The following is a 21,092-nucleotide window of genomic DNA, read 5'->3' on the forward strand; positions in this document are numbered from 1 at the left end:
TTGGGGTCATCTCTGAGCTGTGACTCAGCGCCTGGGCACGGAAATCAGGCATCTTTTATGCAGAAATCACAATAAATTTCTGTGCTCATTTGCATTGAGGACCCTCAAATCTGACTGGAATGATTATTTTCCCCCTTGAACCCTCTCATCAAATTCCCAGTGACTCACCCTGTGGATTCACATCTCTCCCAGCTCCCAGGGCAGAGCCAGATCCCACCTGAGCCAAAGCCAGAGGGATTTGGCTCCAGAGGGGAGAGCGGCCGGGGCTGTGAGCAGGGAGGGGCTGCAGGAGCAGAGGGAGCTCAGACCCCTCTTGCTCCTGGCAGTGAATCCCAGCCTGGCCACGGGAGGGATCCGGGAATTCTGCAGGAGCACCAGCAGGTGAAGAGGAGAGAGGAGAGGGAGGAAGATTTGCAGCAAAGCCTCCTCAGCCCTGGAGGTGAGTTCTGGCTCCTGGGAGCAGCAGAGGAAGGGAGCTGGGGTGGGAGGCAGGAGGGAAAACCCAAACTCCAAAAATCCAAAAATCCTGTCAGCAGAGCCCTGGAAAGGACCGAGAGCTTTCAGCACTTTTCCTGGGCTGGCAGCGGGACTGGATTGCAGCTGGGGCTTCAGAGATGCTGTGGGAGCAGGAAAAAAGGGAAAATGGGCTCTGGAGGCTGATGGAGCCTTGAGCAGCTGAGAAACCTCGGCAGGGATAAATGGATGGCTTGGTTTGAAAGCCAGGTGTCTGCTCAGGAAGGCAGGAGCCTCCCCTGAAATGGAAAATGTAAACCCCCTCTCTGAATTGCTATAAATTTTAAATTAAGGGGCTCAGGCAAAAATATGGGAGCAGGAATAACAGTTCTTTAATAGGGAAGAAAATAAAAAGATAAAATAAACAATGCAGTGAACTAAACCAACACTGCCAGAGTCAGAACCCAGCCTGACACCCTGTGGGTCAGGGTGTGGGCAGCAGAACCATTGGAATTGTGGCTCAGCCCTCCTGCAGTGCCAGGGCTGGTTCTGCTGGAGCAGGGATCCTGGAGAAGGGTGGAGCCTCTTCCTCTGAAGATCCAGGGGAAGGAGAGGCAGCTGCTGCTCCTCTGGGGAATCCAGTGGAGAAGCCGTGCTGGTGTTCCAGAATCTCCAGATTCTATCCAGGTAGGAATGCTTGGCTGGTGTTCCAGAATCTCCAGATTCTATCCAGGTAGGAATGCTTGGCTGGTGTTCCAGAATCTCCAGATTATATCCAGGTAGGAATGCTTGGCTGGTGTTCCAGAATCTCCAGATTATATCCAGGTAGGAATGCTTGGCTGGTGTTCCAGAATCTCCAGATTATATCCAGGTAGGAATGCTTGGCTGGTGTTCCAGAATCTCCAGATTCTATCCAGGTAGGAATGCTTGGCTGGTGTTCCAGAATCTCCAGATTCTATCCAGGTAGGAATGCTTGGCTGGTGTTCCAGAATCTCCAGATTCTATCCAGGTAGGAATGCTTGGCTGGTGTTCCAGAATCTCCAGATTCTATCCAGGTAGGAATGCTTGGCTGGTGTTCCAGAATCTCCAGATTATATCCGGGTAGGAATGCTTGGCTCCTCCCTCTGGGCTCACATCTCCCAATGGGATGCTGCAGTTCTTATCAGCCATGCAGGGACATTCAATGGCCTCTTATCAGCAGATGTCTCCCTGGCTGTGGAAGAGATCAGGAGAACTGCCCCCTGAACAGAAGCCAGCTGCCATGCAGATGGGGAATAGAGCACCTCTTGCTTGACAATCCAGGACAACGGGGCAGCCATGGATGGGTTTTACCCCTCGGCAGGAGGAGCTGGGCAGGACGGGCTCAGTGCCACCGGGTGGGCAGCTCAAAGCCACTCCCCGCTGTCCCTGCGGGTGGTGACAGCCGCCTGCCTGTCCCTCCTCATCCTCACCACGCTGCTGGGGAACGCCCTGGTGTGCCTGGCCGTGCTCAGGTTCCCACACCTGCGCTCCAAGGTCACCAACCTCTTCGTGGTCTCCTTGGCCGTGTCCGACCTGCTGGTGGCCGTGCTGGTGATGCCCTGGAGAGCTGCCAGCGACGTGCTGGGCTTCTGGCCCTTTGGGGCTTTCTGTGACCTCTGGGTGGCCTTTGACATCATGTGCTGCACGGCCTCCATCCTCCACCTGTGCCTCATCAGCGTCGAGCGCTACTGGGCCATCGCTGAGCCCTTCCGCCACCAGAGGAGGGTGACGCAGCGCCTGGCCTTCGTCACCATCGCGGGGGCTTGGCTGCTGTCCCTCCTCATCTCCTTCATCCCCGTGCAGCTGCAGTGGCACAAGGACCGGGAGCTGCTGGGGTTTAACGGCTCTGCGGAGGAGGGGGGCTGCGATCCCAGCCTCAGCAGGACCTACGCCATCTCCTCGTCCCTCATCAGCTTCTACATCCCCGTGGCCATCATGCTGGGCACCTACGGGCGCCTCTTCCACCTGGCCCGGCGCCAGCTCCGTGGCATCTCCTCCCTGGAGACACCGGCGGGACGGAGCGCCCGCCCTCGGGAAACCTCCCTGAAAAACTCCCTCAAGAAGGAGACCAAGGTGCTGCAGACCCTCTCCATCATCGTGGGTGTCTTCGTGTGCTGCTGGCTGCCCTTCTTCGTGCTCAACTGCCTGGTGCCCTTCTGTGACACTGATCTCCACGTCCAGGGAATGTCACCATGCGTCAGCAGGGCCGTGCTCAGCACCTTCACCTGGCTGGGCTGGGCCAACTCTGCCCTCAACCCCATCATCTACGCCTTCAACGCCGAGTTCCGCGCGGCTTTCGCCTCCCTGCTGGGCTGGGGCTGCCTCTGCCGCGGCGGCGCCGTGGAGACGGTGACCTTCAGCAACGAGCTGGTGTCCTTCCACCCCGACACCTCCGGGCACAGGGCTCTGCAGAGCCTCAGCCCGCCCCAGCTGCTGCCCCACGCCGTGCTGCAGGGGGAGAACCCCGAGGTGGCCTTGGAGAGGGTTTCTCTGGGCTCCTCTCCCCCTCAGATCCCCCTTCCTGAGTGTGGGACCCCTGTCTGCCGGGGGAGGGTTCCCCCTCTGGCCAGCAGCGCCTTCCATTGAGCCTGGGTGGGGAAAGAGGGCTGGGAAGGTCTCCAGCAGAGAGGGGAGCTGGGACATTCCTGTTCTCTGAGGAGCTGAGAGAGGAGCTGGCCAAACCCAGCTGGTAACTGGCCTGGTGGGACCGGGGCTGCCTTTGGCACAGACCCCCCTTGTTTACCTGGCTCAGAATGTGGCTCCTGTTTCCCTGCACAGGTTTGCTCTGTAATCCCACCCCAGGAAGCGTCTTCCTCCTTTTCCTCCTCCTCTTTTCCCTTCTCCCATCCCAAAGTGGCCTTGGGGAGGGTTTCTCTGGGCTCCTCCCCCCCTCAGAATCCCTTCCTGAGTGTGGCTGGGGAGGATTCCCCTTCTCACCAGCAGCACCTTCCACTGAGCCTGGGTGGGAAATGGAAAAGAGTGGTGGGAAGGTCTCCAGCAGAGAGGGGAGCTGGGACATCCCTGTCACGCCTGTTCTCTGAGGAGCTGGGGGTATTGAAGCTGTTCCACCAGCTCGGTGTGTCTGTGATGAGCAGGGTGAACCTTCAAAGGAAAGACAACAAAGAGGGTGAAGTGACCCATTTTGTGTCCTCTTATTACCTGTATTTAATTATTTCATTAAATTAATGTGTTTAATTCTTGTTATTTTCCTGCAGCAGCTCTGACCCAGTAGCAGAAGGGACAGGTGGTGACAGAGCCAACCCCAAACCTGCCAGGCTCTGGAAGGAATCCCAGTGTGTTACAGACATTCCTGTGGGCAGACTGGGAAATGGGAACAGCTCCAGACTGGTGGGACTGGGGCTGCCTTTGGCACAGACCCCCCCTGTTTACCTGGCTGCAGAATGCAGCTCCTTTTGCCCTTTTTTTCCTGCACAGGTTTCCTCTGTAATCCCACCAGGAAGCGTCTTCCTCCTTCTCCTCCTCCTCCTCCTTCTCCTCCTCCTCTTTTCCCTTCTCCCATCCCAAATTCCACACTTGGGTGGGTGAAATTATTCCAGTCTGGGGCTGATCCCAGAGCAGGATTTGTGCCTGACCCTGCTCTGTAATCCCAAAAAAGCCAGGTCACTTTGGATGTGCAGTGGGTGACCTGGGGACAGCTTCTGGGCTTTTGGGGTGAGGAGCAGAGGGGCCTGAGAAAAGTGATATTTGCAAAAGAGGGAAAGAAGGAAAAGCATCAAATCCACGTGGAAATCAGCAGATAAAAGGGAAAAATTGGAGGTTCCTCCTAATCCAAACCAATCCAAACCCGCCACATTGGAATATGCTGGGCTGGGAAAGTGTGGGAATTAACCCCGTGCAGGTGATGTGGAATTGTGCTGCTTTCCCAGCTGGAATTGCAGGGAGACAGGGAATGACTGCTGGCCTTCAAGTGATCTTTCAGGCAGAAAAAATCAGGAAGTTTTGGAAGAATGGCTTTAACAGAGAAAGGGAGAAGTGAGCATAGGGGAGGATAACGGGATGGGGCAGCTGGGGGTTGATGTCTTGCCTGGCTTAATTTCCACACTGGAACCTGCTCCTCTCGTCAGGGAAAGGCCGGGAGATGTTCCGGGAATGCCGAGGCCGGGATCGCTCCCCGGGAATGCCGAGGCCGGGATCGCTCCCCGGGAAAGCAGCTCCGGGAAGGCTGAAATCAGCCCCAACCTCAGGGGCGATTCTGGAGCGCTCGGAGCCGAACGGGGACAGGGGGATGAACTCGGCCCGGGAGGGTTTGGGGACAGCAGAGCCAGGAGCGCTGCCGGGGATGGAGCCAGGACGGGGAGGAAGAACCGGGGATGAGGAGGAAGAAGAACCGGGAGCGAAAGAGAAGAACCGGGGATGAGGAGGAAGAGCCGGACAGGCCGAGAGGAGCCCAGAGCCAGGGGGACGAGCTCGGATCGGTCGGGAGGAGCCGGGACACAGTAGGAAGAGTCAGGACCGAGCGGGAGGAGCCGGGACGGAGCGGGAGGGGCCAGAACCGGGCGGGAGGAGCCGGGATGGAGCGGGAGGGGCCAGAACCGGGCGGGAGGAGCCGGGATGGAGCGGGAGGAGCCGGGATGGAGCGGGAGGGGCCAGAACCGGGCGGGAGGAGCCGGGATGGAGCGGGAGGGGGCCAGAACCGGGCGGGAGGAGCCGGGATGGAGCGGGAGGAGCCGGGATGGAGCGGGAGGAGCCAGAACCGGGCGGGAGGAGCCAGAACCGGGCGGGAGGAGCCAGAACCGGGCGCAGGCGCCGCACCGGCATCCGCTGCTCGGCCGGGCCTGGCGGTGAGGGCGCGGGGGGACCCGGCCGGGGCGGCCGGAGCCGGGGGGACACCGGGGGTGGGGAACGGGGGCGCGGTGGGGCCGGGGGGCGGGGATGGGGGCGATGGGGGGCTCGGGGCTCGGGTGGTGATGGTGATGGTGAGGATGATGATGATGATGGTGGGGACAGGAGGCAGCACGTGGCGCTGGGAGAAGGGGAGGGCAGGCGGATGCAGAGAGCGGGATGGGGGTGTCCGGGAAAGGGGGATAACGCAGGGCAGAGAGGCTGGGGGTGCCCAGAGCTGGGGGATTTTGGGATGCCCAGGGCTGGGGGATTTTGGGATGCCCAGGGCTGGCCATAACGCGGTGCAGACGGAGCCAGCACAGGGCGGGTGAGATTTGCAGGGGGTGCTGGGCACCCATGGGCGGGGGTTGGCGGCTGTCCCTTCCTCCATGTGCCCCGTCCCGGTCCCTCCACGTGTCCCTGTCTCTCCATGTGTATCCCTGTCCCTCCATGTGCTCCTGTCCCCTGGCAGGCTGTCCCCGTCCTTCCATGCGGGTCCCTGCCCCTCCCTCCAGGTGTGTCCCTGTCCCTCCATGTGTGTCCCTGTCCCTCCATGTGTGTCCTTGTCCCTCCACGTGTCCCTGTCTCTCCATGTGTATCCCTGTCCCTCCGGATGTGCCCCTGTCCCCCGAGGTGTGTCCCTGTCTCTCCATGTGTGTCCCTGTCCCTCCATTGTGCCCCTGTCCCCCGGCAGGCTGTCCCTGTCCCTCCATTGTGCCCCTGTCCCCCAGCAGGCTGTCCCTGTCCCCAGCAGGCTGTCCCCTGGCACTGTGCCCCATGGATGGCGTTTTCCTGTCGCCCAGCGAGGATGAGTTCGTGGGCAGGATCGTGGAGGAGCTCGAGCACTTCATGGAGCAGGGCCAGCACCACCGGTGGGTCCCTGAGCTGTCCCCGGGCCATGGCAGCGCCAGGGACACCTGGGCAGCGCCAGGGACACCTGGGCACCTTGGGCTCGTGCTTGGCGTCGTTTTCTGGGGTGAAAGCAGCAGCATTTGAGCTCTGGCTGTGGGGTCCCCTCCCCTGGTCACACCTTCAGGCAGGGTTTTGTGGCCATTGGTGGCTTTGGAGCAGCCACTGCTCGTCCTGGGTTCACCTGGAGCTGTTCCCAGCCCAGTGACCTTTGGAGCCTTTGGGGTGGCCGAGCCCGGGGTGCTGGACAGGAGCAGGGCTGGCAATGCTGAGCTCAGCTCCCTGCCAGCTTCTCCTGACCTTAAATATTTGTTTCAGTGCTTTTTTTTTTAATAAAATGTTTGGCAGAGAAATTCCCTGTGCCATTGTCAAAGACTCAGGGACAAACCAGGTGACAGCAGTGACATTGAAGTGGAGTTTATTTATCCATTCTTGGTTTATTCCTGGTTTCCAGGTGGGAAATGGATTTGTAGAGGAATTGTAAAGTTTGATAGAAGGTTTATTTATTTATAGTATATTTGTATATATAATATATATTATATATTATATGTTATATATTATATATAATATGTATTATATATTATATATATAATATATATTATATATACTATATATTTATATTATATATATATATTATATTTGTATATAAAGAAGGTTTATATAGTATATATTTGTATATAATTTTTGGGATAAATATTGATTTAGAAATGTTACAGAATAAGATATTGTGGAGATAGAAATGAAATTAGACTCAGCCTGGGAGGGAGGGGATCAGCAGCAGCTTTCTGCTGGTGCTTCCCAGCCTTTCCCATATGGATACAGCAGGAAGGAGAGTCCAGGCCAAGGCCTTGGGGTCAGGCATTCCCCACACTCCATTTTATGTGTAAAATGTGTCTGGCTGCAAATCTGAGAAGTCACTTATGCTTTTAATACCACCAAGTCCTGCTTGCCTTTTTTCTGATTCAAATCCCGTGCTGGGAATGACTCAGGGGATGAGGTTATTACATTTTTCCATCATTCCCATCCCTCCCTGCACGTTTCTGATGCCCTGAGCCCTCTCTCCTTGCAGAGTGCTCCTGTTCCCACCCCTGTCCAGCCGCCTCAGGTACCTGATCCACAGGACCGTGGAGAACATGGAACTGCTCAGCAGCTTCTCGGTGGGAGAGGGCTGGAGGAGGAGGACAGTCATTTGTCACTCAGCTGTCAGGTGAGCTGTGCTCCGCTGGGTCAGCGCTGACAACCATCAAAATCCTGCAGTGGTTTGGAGGGACCCGAAACTCATCCCAGTGCCACCCTTGTCACCCTCTGGGGACACCCCCACTGTCCCAGGCTGCTCCAAGCCCTGTCCAGCCTGGCCCTGGGCATTGTCAGGGATCCAGGGGCAGCCACAGCTGCTCTGGGAATTCCATCCCAGACCCCCAACCCTCCCAGTATCCCATCCATCCCTGCCCTGTGGCAGTGGGAGCCATCCCCTGGGTCCTGTCCCTCCATCCCTTGTCCCCAGTCCCTCTCCAGCTCTCCTGGAGCCCCTTCAGGCTCTGGAATGGGCTCTGAGCTCTCCCTGGAGCTTTCCCAGCTCTCTCAGCCTGGTTCCAGAGAGGCTCCAGCCCTTGGATCAGGCACCAAGTCCCTGTGTCCCGTTCAGGTTCTCCATTACCAATGGCACCTCCCGGACCCTAAGGAACAGTGGGATTTTCCCTTTGGGAATTTGATGCTTCTCCTTTGTCCCCAGTCCCTCTGCAGCTCTCCTGGAGCCCCTTCAGGCTCTGCAAGGGGCTCTGAGCTTTCCCTGGAGTGTTCCCAGCTCTCTCAGCCTGGCTCCAGAGGGGCTCCAGCACAAAGTCCCTGTGTCCCATTCAGGTTCTCCATTATCAGTGGCACCCCCCAGACCCCCAGGAACAGCGGGATTTTTCCCTTTGGGAATTTTTTCTTTTGGGATTTCCCTTTTTGATGCTTCTCCTCCTTTTCCTCTGTGTTTCCCCTGCTCCCCTCTCACCATCCCCTCCTTCCCAGGCTTCCCAACGAGACCTCGAGTGAGCAAAAGGCCGGGCCCAACCCCTCCCGTGTGCAGCGCCCTGTGCAGCCCTGGGGCCGGGGGGGCCGGGGGGCCCGGCTGCGCCACCCCGGGGACACCCACGGGGACACTGCCCGTGCCAGCGTGGGCTCGGGCAGGATCTCCAGGCCGCCCAGGAGGAAGCCAGAGAAAGCCCCGTTCGTGCCCAGAGGGGGCCGGAAAAAGGCGAATTGGAGGGAGCGGGAGAGCCCCGGGGACGGGGACGCGGCTCCAGGAGGGGAAAACGGCGCCAGGAATTCCAGCCGGGAGCAGCAGGAGCTGGGCAGGGCTGGAGGCAGCCCTAGGAGGCAGCAGGAGCCTGAGGATGTCCCTGGGAAAGGCAGCGCCGAGCATCCCCTGCGTGATGAGGAGGTGCCGTCCTTAGGGAATGGCGGCGATTCCTGCGAGCAGGAAGGCCGGGATGAGGACTGTTCCCATTCCCCTCGTTCTGCACACCACAAACACCCACCCGAGGCGGGGCAGGAAGAGCCAAGCCGTGGCAGCACCATCTCTGCAGAGCACCACAAACACCCACCCAAGGTGGGGCAGGAAGAGCCAAGCCGTGGCAGCACCATCGCTGCAGAGCACCACAAACACCCACCCCAGGCAGGGGAGGAGGAGCCGGGCCAGGGCAGCACCATCTCTGCAGAGGGCAGCGAGTTCCAGGCCCCGCTGCAGGAGAAGGAATCCAGCCGGGCTTCCAGAGGGTCGGAGTGCGGGGGCAGCTCTGTCCCTTTGGAGAACCACGGTGGCAGCAGGACAGACCTGCCTGTGCCAGACCTGCCTGTGCCAGCCCCAGGTGTGCCAGCCCCAGGTGTGCCAGCCCCAGCCGTGCCAGAGTCTCAGACCCTGCAGAGCAGCAGCAGCCGGCCCTGCTCTGCAGAGCAGCATTCCCGGAATTCCCAGGGAGTCCAGGCTGCTCCCAGCCCCGGCGCTGGGCAGGTGGAGCAGGAGCCCCTGCAGAAGGTTCTGGAAGGCCCAGCTGAGGCTCTGGCTGCCCCTGAGCCGCTCCATGGCGCAGATCCGAGCGCTCCGGGGCGGATCCAGAGGAAGGAGGAAGAGGAGGACAAGGAAGGCTCTGGTGTGGCCGAGGCGCTGAGGAGGGGCCTGGATTTGGCTGCAGGGGACAGAGAGGGGACAAGGCTCGAGGACGACTGCACGGCAGAGCTGCTGGCAGAGGTGATTTGGGGCAGAATCTGGGAAAAGAGGGGAGGGAGGCGCTCCCTGGGAGGGGATTCCGTGTCCTGGTGGTGCTGGGGTGGCTGGGGTGAGGATTGGGCTCTGAGGGGATGTGGGAATGTGCTTTTTGTTTTTGCTTTTCCTTTTTGCTTTTCCTTTTTGCGTTTCCTTTTTTTGTGACAAAACTAGCTTTTGTCTCCTTAAAAAGGAAAGAAGCCCTGAAGTTTCTCTCCTGGATTAGGTGAAAAAGGCATCTCATAGGCTTGGGGGACTGAACCTTCAATTTAAAGATGGCCAAGTGGACAGGAACCAAAAAGTCCTGCCTAGACAGTTCACTAGAAAAAGAAGAGAACAAAGAAAGGAATTGATTTCGTGAGGTGTTTTACCAGGGGCAAGGACCTCTTGCACCTAAATCAGTTTATCTCTGTAAAGAGTTTTGTTATTTTGCCTTTTATTAAAACCTTTTTGTTTCCAACGCTGCCACAGAAGCCATGCTGCTGATTTGATGCCAAGGTAGCTGAGCTATCCTGGGTGTGAAATAAACCCCCAAGAGCTTGTGAGACCTAACTCAAAGCAGCTCCTGTTTCAAGGGGCTGAAACTCCAGCCTGGCTCATTGTTTTATTTTCTAATCCTTGCTTTGCATCTTCCCAGATCGTTGGGAATTTGTCAGTGAAGGACATCAGCATCGAGAGGATCACTGTGGATTATCCTGGCTACGGGGAGGCCCAGGTCAGCGAGGGGGACCTGGGCCACGTCACCGAGATCTACGACTTCCCCTCGTCCCTGAGCACCGAGGATCTGCTGGAAATGTTCTCAGATTTCCAGTGAGTGACTGCCCGGGAGCCTGGGCAGGGCAGGGGGCACAGCCTGGGGCTGGCTGCAAAGTTCTGAGCTTTGGTTTCACCTTCCCCTCTCTATGAGCCTCAAAGGGGCTTTTCCTGCAGTTTAGTCCTGGTTTAAAGCCCAGCTTTACTCTACATTTCTGGCTCCCAAATTCTGAATCTTAGTTTCACCTTCCTCTCTTTGTGTGCCTCAAAGGGGCTTTTCCTGCAGTTTAAAGCCCAGCTTTGCTCCACATTTCTGGCACCCAAATTCTGGATTTTAGTTTCACCTTCCCCTCATTCTGTCCCTCAAAGGAGCTTTTCCTGCAGTTTAAAGCCCAGCTTTCCCCCGGTTTAAAGCCCAGCTTTACTCCACATTTCTGGATTTTAGTTTCACCTTTTCCCTCAAAGGCTTTTCTTGCAGTTTAGTCCTGGTTTAAAGCCCAGCTTTACTCCATGGCTCTGGCACCCAAATTCTGAATCTTAGCTGCACCTTCCCCTCACTGTGTGCCTCAAAGGGGCTTTTCCTGCAGTTTAAAGCCCAGCTTTGCTCCACATTTCTGGATTTTAGTTTCACCTTTCCCTCTTTGTGTTCCTCAAAGGCTTTTCCTGCATTTTAGTCCTGGTTTAAAGCCCAGCTTTACTCCATGGCTCTGACACCCAAATTCTGAATCTTAGTTGCACCTTCCCCTCACTGTGTGCCTCCAAGGGGCTTTTGCTGCAGTTTAAAGCCCAGCTTTACTCCACCTTTCTGGCACCCAAATTCTGGATTTTAGTTTCACCTTCCCCTCATTCTGTCCCTCAAAGGAGCTTTTCCTGCAGTTTAAAGCCCAGCTTTCCCTTGGTTTAAAGTCCAGCTTTGCTCCACATTTCTGGCTCCCAGATTCTGAATCTTAGTTGCACCTTCCTCTCTCTTTGTGCCTCAAAGGGGCTTTTGCTGCAGTTTAGTCCTGGTTTAAAGCCCAGCTTTACTCCATGGCTCTGGTAACCAAATTCTGAATTTTAGTTTCACCTTCCTCTCTTTGTGTGCCTCAAAGGGGCTTTTCCTGCAGTTTAAAGCCCAGCTTTCCCCCGGTTTAAAGCCCAGCTTTGCTCCATATTTCTGGATTTTAGTTTCACCTTTCCCTCTTTGTGTTCCTCAAAGGCTTTTCTTGCAGTTTAGTCCTGGTTTAAAGCCCAGCTTTACTCCGTGCCTCTGGCACCCAAATTCTGGATTTTAGTTTCACCTTCCCCTCGTTCTGTGCCTCCAAGGGGCTTTTCCTGCAGTTTAGGCCTGGTTTAAAGCCCAGCTTTCCCCCAGGGCTGTGGCACCCCATACCCACAGCCAGCTGTGCCCTGCCTCCATCCAGGTGCTTTTTTGGAGATTTTTTTGCTGCTTCCTGGGTGATTCCATCAGAATTTCCAAGGAAAAGGGCTCAGCCCTGGGGGTAAAACGGGAAATCCGGGGAATGAGCTTGGGTCCAGCTCTGAGTTCTGTCAAAGGCACCTTTCCCTGCTTTCCTCTCTTGGGATAATTCCTGCATTAGATGGGAAAATTCCCTCTACAAACCCCTTCAATTAAACCAAATTAATTACGTTTTAAAATTAAATTATTCTTTAAAATAGTATTTTAAATAATTCTTCAGTGAGGGCAGATCTGAGTTCATCTCCTGTTTTCCTCCCCCTCTTTTGGGATAATTCCTGGATTAGATATGGAAATTCCCTCTACAAATCCCTTCAATTAAACCAAATTAATTATATTTTAAAATTATATTTAAATTTTTATTTAAAACTATATTTTAAATAATTCTTCAGTGAGGGCAGAGCTGGGTCCTGCTCTGAGTTCATCTCCAGTTTTCCTCCTCCTCTCTTGGGATAATTCCTGGATTAGTTGTGGAAATTCCCTCTACAGATCCCTTCAATTAAACCAAAATAATTATATTTTAAAATTGTATTTAAATTTTTGTTTAAAACTATATTTTAAACAATTCTTCACTGAGTGCAGATCTGAGTTCTTCTCCTGTTTTCCTCCTCCTCTTTTGGGGTAATTCCTGGACTAGATGTGAAAATTCCCTCTACAAATCCCTTCAATTAAATCAAATAAATTACATTTAAAAATTATATTATTATTTAAAACTATATTTTAAATAATCAATCAATTAGGGCAGAGCTGAGTTCCTCTCTTGGGATAATTCTTGGATTACTTGTGAAAATTCCTTCCACAGATCAATTAAACCAAATCAATTGCATTTAAAAATTTTATTTAAATTATTCTTTAAAACTGAAAGAATAATTTTTATTTAATGTTTTCAATTTCTATTGTAATAATATTGAAATAATTCTTCCTGCATTGTGTGTGCTTGCTCAGGTTTCTTGTTCCACTCTCTGGGAGTGAGGCAGAGCTGGGAAAGGATGGAGCCACTGGGACGTGGACTGGAATATTTCTGAATTCCTGCTCTCAAATTCCCATTTCCCACTGACTCTTTATGAGATTTCACCCCAAAATCACTTCATAAATCCATTCTTGCTTTTTATTTTTATGCCTGGGAAGCACTTCAGAAATGTGCAATTCAGAAATGTCCCTGTTTTGCTGCTGGAAGCCAATGCCTGGAACTGAGGTTGGGTTTGAGAGGAAAAGGAGAATTTGGGGTAATTTCACACTGGCCTCGAAAAGGGCACATTTAATGTCCTTTTTTCCTCCTTTTCCTGCCCTTTCCCCCATTTAAAATGGGAATAATGCTTTGGGAAACACCATAAATCACTGAAAACCCCTCCTGGGGCTGCTGGGTTTTGTTGGGGCTTTGTTTTTCTTGACATTAATTCAAATTATTCTTTTTTTTTTTTTTGCAGTGAAAGTGGCTTCAAAATCCAGTGGGTGGATGACACCCATGCCCTGGGAATCTTCTCCAGCCCCTCCACAGGTACTGGGGTGGGATTGAGGCACCCAGAGCTCCCCAGCCCCTTCCCAGTGCCCCGAACTGGTTGGCAGTGGGGTTTCATTTTATTTCATTTTATTTCATTTCATTTTATTTTTATTTTTATTTTTATTTTATTTTGCTTTATTTTATTTTGCTTTATTTTACTTTATTTTATTTTCTATTTTATTTTCTATTTTCTATTTTCTTCTATTTTGTTTTTATTGTATTTCTATTTCTATTTTATTTTTATTTTTATTTTTATTTTATATCTCATTTTATTTGTATTTTTATTTTCCTCCACACTGGAATTTTTTTTCACACTAAACCTTTTCTTTCATCCTAAACTTTTCTTTCCATCCTAAACTTTTTCTTCTATACTTAAGTTTTTCCTCCATACTAAACTTCTTCTTCCCTACTTAATATTTATCCCATCCTAAACTTTTTCTTCCATCCTGAATTTTCTTTCCATCCTAAACTTTTTCTTCCCTACTAAACTTTTTCTTCCACTCTAAAACCTTTTTCCACACTAAAGTTTCTCCTCCATACTAAACTTCTTCCATATTACCTTTATTTTCCACATTAAACTTTTTCCTCCACACTAAACTTTTTCCACACTAAACTTTTTCTTCCATACTAAAACCTTTTTCCATACTAAACTTTGCTCCTCCATCCTAAACTTTTTCCTCCACACTGGAATTTTTTTTCACACTAAACCTTTTCCTCCACACTAAACTTTTTTCCTCCACACTAAACTTTTCCTTTCATCCTAAACTTTTCCTTTCATCCTAAACTTTTTTTCCCATCCTAAACTTTTTCTTCTATACTTAAGTTTTTCCTCCATACTAAACTTCTTCTTCCCTACTTAATTTTTTTCCCATCCTATACTTTTTCCTCCATCCTAAACTTTTTCTTCCATCCTGAATTTTTTTTCCCTACTCAACTCTTTCTTCCATGCTAAACTTTTCTTTCCATCCTAAGCTTTTTCTTCCACTCTAAAACCTTTTTCCACACTGAAGTTTTTCCTCCATACTAAACTTCTTCCATATTACCTTTATTTTCCACATTAAACTTTTTCCTCCATACTGAACTTTTTCCATACTGAACTTTCTCTTCCACACTGAGCTGTTTTTCCATACTCATCTTTTTCCACCACACTAAAATTTTTCTTCCATGCAAAACTTTTGCTTCCATTCTAAAACCTTTTTCCATACTAAAAACTTTTTCCTCCACACTAAAGCTTTTCTCCCATCCTCAACTTTTTCTACATTAAACTTTTTTTCCACACTCAACTTTTCTTTTCCATCCTAAACTTTTTCCTCCACACTTAACTTTTTCCTCCATACTGAATTTTTCTTCCATACAAAACTTTTTCTTCCACACTAAACTTTTTCTTCCCTACTTAATTTTTTTCCCATCCTAAACTTTTTCCTCCATACTAAACTTCTTTTTTCTCCATCCTAAACTTTTTCCCCCATACTGAATTTTTCCTCCATACAAAACTTTTTCCTCCGCACAAAACTTTTTCCATACTGAAATTTTTTCCATGCTAAACTTTTTCTTCCACATTAAACTTTTTCCTCCATCCTAAACTTTTTCTTCCATCCTAAACTTTTTTCCCCCACACTAAACTTTTCTTTCCATCCCAAACTTTTGCTTCCACACTCAACTTTTTTTCCACATTAAACTTTCTTTTCCCCCACACCAAACTTTTCTTTCCATCCTAAACTTTTCCTTCCACACTAAACTTTTTCCTCCATACTGAATTTTTCCTCCATACTGAATTTTTCCTCCATACTAAACTTTTTCCTCCATACTAAACTTTTTCCTCCATCCTAAAGTTTTTTTCCATGTTAAACTTCTCTTTCCTCCATACTAAACTTTTTTCCATACTCCATTTTTTCCATATTATGCTTTTTTTTTTCCATACCAAACTTCTTTTTCCACATTAAAAACCCCAGGTTTCTCACCCTGTGCTGAACTCCTCCATTCACACACTCAAATTCCTGTTCATCCCAAACTCTTGGAAGTTTTCTCCATGGACAGAAATTTTCCCCTGGGGCTCAGGACATCTCAGGCCAGGCAGGGAATGTCCCCCGGGTTCCAGCCCAGCGTGATGGGAATTTGGGGTTCATCCCAGCCCTTTTGTGTCCCTGCAGCCTCGCAGGCCCTGGGCCGCCGCTACCCCTGCCTGAAGATCCGGCCCCTGCTCCACGCCAGCAAACAGGCCAAGGTCAGGGCCCTGCAGAGACCAAGTGAGTGAGGCACAGCTCCTGGGCCCACCCGGCGCCCCTGGGATTGCCTGGGCCCACCCGGTTCCCCTGGGATTCCCTGAGCCCACCCCAATTCCCCTGGGATTGCCTGAGCCCACCCGGTTCCCCTGGGATTGCCTGGGCCCACCCGGTTCCCCTGGGATTGCCTGAGCCCACCCCAATTCCCCTGGGATTGCCTGAGCCCAGCCCGTTCCCTTGGGATTGCCTGGGCCCACCCGGTTCCCCTGGGATTGCCTGGGCCCACCCCAGCGCCCCTGGGATTGCCTGAGCCCACCTGGTTCCCTTGGAATTCCCTGGGCCCACCTGGTTCCCCTGGGATTGCCTGAGCCCACCCCAATTCCCCTGGGATTGCCTGAGCCCACCCGGTTCCCTTGGGATTCCCTGAGCCCACCTGGTTCCCCTGGGATTGCCTGGGCCCACCCAGTTGCCCTGGGATTGCCTGAGCCCACCCCAGCGCCCCTGGAATTCCCTGAACCCACCCCACCGCTCCTGGAATTCCCTGAACCCACCCCAATTCCCCTGGATTTCCCCAAATCCACCCCAATTCCCATGGAATTCCCTGAGCCCACCCCAATTCCCATGGGATTCTTTCAGCCCACCCCAGCGCCCCTGGAATTCCCTGAACCCACCCCAATTCCCCTGGATTTCCCCAAATCCACCCCAATTCCCATGGAATTCCCTGAGCCCACCCCAATTCCCATGGGATTCTTTCAGCCCACCCCAGCGCCCCTGGAATTCCCTGAACCCACCCCAATTCCCCTGGATTTCCCCAAATCCACCCCAATTCCCATGGAATTCCCTGAGCCCACCCCAATTCCCATGGGATTCTTTCAGCCCACCCCAGCGCCCATGGAATTCCCTGAGCCCACCCCAATTCCCATGGAATTCCCTGAGCCCACCCCAATTCCCATGGGATTCTTTCAGCCCACCCCAGCGCCCCTGGGATTCCCTGGGCCCACCTCAATTCCCATGGAATTCCCTGAGCCCACCCCAATTCTTATGGAATTCCCTCAACCCACCCCACTGCTCCTGGAATTCCCCGAACCCACCCCGGTTCCCATGGAATTCCCTGAGCCCACCCCAATTCCCTGAGCCCACCCCACTTCTGCATTTCCCAAATCCACCCCCCTTCTCCTGGATTTCCCTAAACCCATCCCACTTCTCCTGGATTTCCCCAAATCCACCCCAATTCCCCTGGAATTCCCTGAGCCCACCCCAATTCCCCTGCATTTCCCTAAACCCACCCCACACCTCTGGATTTCCTAAATCCAACCCCACTTCTGCATTTCCCTAAATCCACCCCGTTTCTCCTAAATTTCCCTAAACCCAGCCCCCCCCCTTCTCCTGGAATTTCCCTAAACCCACCCCACTTCTTCTCCTGCATTTCCCTAAATCCACCCCACTTCTGGATTTCCCTAAATCAACCCCACACTTCTCCTGGATTTCCCTAAATCCACCCCAATTCCCCTGGATCTTCCCAAACCCACCCCAATTCCCCTGGATTTCCCTAAATCCACCTCCCTTCTCCTGCATTTCCCTAAACTCACCCCAATTCCCCTGGAATTCCCTAAACTCACCCCAATTCCCCTGCATTTCCCCAAATCCACCCCAATTCCCCTGCATTTCCCCAAATCCACCCCATTTCTCCTGGATTCCCCAAATCCACCCCATTTCTCCTGCATTTCCCACTCCTCCCTGGCCCAGATGACAAATTCATGAGAAAATTCACACTCAGGACCAATTATTTTTCATTCTGAATGGGTTTTTTTATGGATTTCTTGGCACTGAGCTGTGGTGTGGAGTTTTGCTGGAATTCAGATTTAATTTTTTTTTTTTTTTTGGGTGCAATTTGCTGCGATTTTGGGCAGCTGGAAGGGAAGGGTTGTGCTGGAATTGGGATTTTTTGCCATCGAATTCCCCAGGAATTTTCTCTTCCCTCTCCCCCTGGCAATCCAAAGGAGACAAACCCAATCTTGTGGTTGGCATAATTTTATTCAGGAAGTAGAAACGGTGAAGCTGAGCCATGAACATCAGTTGATTGATTACCATTGATTGATTGATTGATTATTGATTGGTTGATTGATTGATTTCATTGCCTTTCAATCAGATTGATCAGGTCCAGTTGCCACAGGAAAGCAAAGCCATGAACCTCAGCAGCAGCAGAGACTCTGAACCAACAATTCCTGGGTTTTTCCAGCTCACTGCAGTCAGAATAAATTCCAATTTTGATGCTTTAAAGGGACACTGGCACAGGAACAAATTCCTGAGGTTCAGCACTGCTGGATTTAAAGGAAAGATCCAAAATTTTGGTTTATTTGCATCTCCCCTTCATCTTTTTTTTTTCATTTATTCACTCTTGTGAATGAGGTTAAAATAAAATATAATTATTTTAAATTTTTCTTTATTATTAATTAATTATTTAATTAATTAATAATTAAATATAACAATTAATTCTGTTGGCATCTAGTTTCAATTGATTATTTTCCAAACACAAATTTGGATTTGAATTAGCTGACAGTGTCTCTTAAAAATTTTTTTTAATTTTTTTTTTTTCCTTAAAGAATGAAACTTCTGGAAAAACAAAGTCCCCCACCTTTGCTGTGCAGATAACAACTTCAAATTGATAAAGGATTAATTAATTAATCCCCAAATCCAAATTTTGGTGGACTTGGTGACATTTTGGTTGATTTCCTTGCAGATGGAATTGGAGCAATCCAAAAAATGGAGGGCACTGACCAAGGGGCTTCCCAAGTTATCTGATATATTCAGATATCATTTTAAATGCAGGGTTTTTTTTGTTTTCCAAGGATTTTGGCAGCTGGTTTTGAGGAGTTTCAATGGATAAATGGATAAATGGCCTGGGTTTTTCCAGGTGTGGAAAGGGATGGGATGTTGGCAATTTTTCCAATTCACAGGGATGGGATGTTGGGAATTTTGCCAGGAAGAGGATGGGGAACAATTTTCCACCCAGCACAAGAGCCCTGAACCTTTATGGCGACCAAACAATCCCGTGAAAAACGTGGAATTCCTTAACCCTGAAAAAAAAAAATCCCAATTTATTCACCGAGACAGAAAGATTGGATGTCAATAAACGAATAAAACAGCAGGGAAAAAAGCTGATCTGGGGGGATTTAAGCACGAATTCCTCCCTGCCCCTGATTTGTTTTTCATCTTTGCCTAGAGCTGCTTCACCTGGGGAAGGAGCGGCCGCAGACAGACACGGCCGTGGCCAGGAGGCTCCTGTCCCACGCCCTGGGCTGGAGGCAGCGGCAGCAGGAGCCCACGGAGAGTGAAGATTTCCAGCCAGAATCCTTGGAGCAGGAGGAATAATCCCAAAAACCCACCCAGAGCAAGCCCGAGGCCGTCAGGATGAGCTTGGCTGTGCTCTTGAATGCACGCAGGGCGGGCGGTGCCGCGGGGCTGTTCCTGTGCTGGGAATTCTTGCTGGGGATTTTTGGAGCCCTGGGAGTGCTGGGGTTCTGTGCTGGGGCTTTCAGAGCCTTTGGGGCAGCTGCAGGAATGAGGGGGTTTCTTTAGTCCTTGTTCTTGCTCTGTTTTCCAACAAAAAATAGGCATTAAGAGTTAAGAAAATTGGGAGTTTTTTGTGGTGTTTTTTTTTTTTTTTTTTTTTGGGGCCAAAAATTAACTCTAAGCAAGGGCAGGAGTTGAAAAATCTGTTCCAAGTTTGTTGTGATGTTGCTGTTCAGATATCCCAGAAAACTGACAGGCAGTGAATCCAAGTTTTAGGGAATTTTTTCCTTCTTTACAGAGTTTCAAGAGCCTGAAAGTTCCCTGTTGGTGAGGAAGAAAACCTCATTAGGGAAAAATTGCTCATTAGGGAAAAAAACTCCAGAATTTGCCTGTGCTGATGTGCCCAGAACTGGGTTTAAAATGAGCTTCCACCCCCATCCCAGGCTCTGCTCCTGCTCCAGTCTGGAATTCTGGGGAAAAACTGGAATTTTCCAATTGCCAGGAGGTTAAAACCCAGTGCCCTCTGGAGCACTGGAGCAATGACAAATACTCAAAATATTTCTGCATTTTTAAGCCTCACAACATCCCTGTGAGGTGGGGGTTTGGGGGAAGTTTGGAATTCCCTGTGGAATTCCAGGTAACTTTGATGTAGGAGAGGGGGGGAAAACCCCCAAACTTCCATGAATTGTGAGGAGAAAATACACCAAGGGCTTCTAAAGTGATAGATATATAGATATATATATATTTTTTTTTTTCCCAGGGAAAAGGTTTTTATTGGAGCTCTGTGTGTCCTCAAACAAACAGAGGAATTCCCACAGGAGCAGATCCTTGGGGATGAGAGGCAGAAATTCCCTCTGCAAGGTGCACAAGGATGATTCATCCTTGCAAAGGGAGATGGAATGTCCGGCCAGGAGGTGATTCCGGGGTGGGCACAGCCCCTGGTGGGTGTGGGGATCCCTGTGGGATGGGAATTCCCAGCCCAGGGGCCTCATCCCTGGGAATCTGCTGAGTTCTGGGGCACTTCAGAGAGCTTTGATTCCCTGTGAGATTCCATATGAGATTCCCTGTGAAATTGAAAATTCCCTGTGAGATTCCATATGAGATTCCCTGTGAAATTGAAAATTCCCTGTGAAATTCTCTGTGAAATTGAAAATTCCCTGTGAGATTCCATATGAGATTCTCTGTGAAATTGAAAATTCCCTGTGAGATTCCATATGAGATTCTCTGTGAAATTGAAAATTCCCTGTGAAATTCTCTGTGAAATTGAAAATTCCCTGTGAGATTCCAGGTTCTGCGTTTGCTCCCCTCCGGAGCGTGGCCGTTGTTGGATCCAAGCGTTTTCACTGCAGTATTAAATTCAGCTTTTCACTGTTCTGCTCACAAAAAGCTGCTCCTTTTTTCCCTGTTTCTTTTTTTTTTTTTTTGTTGGTTTTTTTAAAGTTTTTCCTTTCCTTCCGTTTCCTTGCTGAACTGGAGTCAGTGCTGAGGAGGGGCGCAGGAAGCAGCAGCACAAACAGGCACTGGGAGTGGAAAAGAGCTGGAAATTCCCAAAGAATGCCTCGGAAATGAAGGATAAAGGCACTTTTGGGTGGCTGGCACCCAACCTGAGGCGAGGAGTGCTGCAAAACGTGGGAGGAATCTTTGGAATGGTGAAGAGCTGGAGCTGAGGAGAGCTGGAATTGCAGGAGGCACCGAGGGGTGGCCTGAGCACCTAAAGTGGGGAGGGAGAGGCTCCTTGAGGAGGGATTGGGCTGAAACTCCGAGCTTGGAGGAGGCTCCATTTCCTGGGGGCAGTGGTTGGGAAGGGCCGGAGCAGGAGTCCAGGCTTCCTTAAATTAGTGGGAATTCTACCGGGCAGAGACGTTGTTATTTGTGAGTCCCCTGAAGTGCTCGAACTTCTGCTCCGTCTCCTCGCTGAAGGAACCACCTGGAGAGAGGGAAAAACACCTGGGAGTACTGGGAAAAACCCTTGGGAACACAGGGGAGCACGGGAATAACCCCTGGGAACATCAGGAGAGGGGAAAACACCTGGGAATACTGGGAGAGGATGGGAAAAACACTTGGGAACATCAGGAGAGGGAAAAACACCTGTGAACATGGGGAGAGCATGGGAATAACCCTTGGGAACACCAGGAGAGGGGAAAACACCTGGGAATACTGGGAATAACCCTTGGG

The 21,092-nt window shown here is 50.9% G+C and overlaps 3 protein-coding genes across 3 annotated transcripts in view; 2 read left to right on the forward strand and 1 right to left on the reverse strand.

Moving 5' to 3' along the window:
- Positions 1-223: 223 nt before the first annotated feature.
- Positions 224-3,669, forward strand: LOC136567652 (D(1) dopamine receptor-like). The gene is made up of 2 exons (XM_066567332.1): positions 224-439; positions 1,655-3,669. The coding sequence occupies exon 2, from the start codon at positions 1,771-1,773 to the stop codon at positions 3,058-3,060; it is 1,290 nt and encodes a 429-aa protein (XP_066423429.1). The 5' UTR covers positions 224-439; positions 1,655-1,770; the 3' UTR covers positions 3,061-3,669.
- A 1,532-nt stretch (positions 3,670-5,201) lies between these two features.
- On the forward strand, positions 5,202-19,043 carry R3HCC1 (R3H domain and coiled-coil containing 1). Its single transcript, XM_066567236.1, has 8 exons — positions 5,202-5,276; positions 6,071-6,188; positions 7,295-7,432; positions 8,239-9,457; positions 10,110-10,282; positions 13,109-13,179; positions 15,333-15,428; positions 18,628-19,043. Exons 2-8 carry the CDS (start codon positions 6,094-6,096, stop codon positions 18,774-18,776), a joined length of 1,941 nt encoding a protein of 646 aa, XP_066423333.1. The 5' UTR covers positions 5,202-5,276; positions 6,071-6,093; the 3' UTR covers positions 18,777-19,043.
- The window catches only part of LOXL2 (lysyl oxidase like 2), a 53,255-nt gene continuing 49,582 nt past the window's right edge, over positions 17,420-21,092 (reverse strand). Inside the window, exon 12 of the mRNA XM_066567237.1 lies at positions 17,420-20,844. Coding sequence (XP_066423334.1) covers positions 20,765-20,844 — 80 coding nt within the window. The 3' untranslated portion in view covers positions 17,420-20,764. The remainder of the gene's footprint in view (positions 20,845-21,092) is intronic.

This window comes from Molothrus aeneus, chromosome 29, assembly GCF_037042795.1.
Source record: "Molothrus aeneus isolate 106 chromosome 29, BPBGC_Maene_1.0, whole genome shotgun sequence".
Lineage (NCBI taxonomy): Eukaryota > Metazoa > Chordata > Aves > Passeriformes > Icteridae > Molothrus > Molothrus aeneus.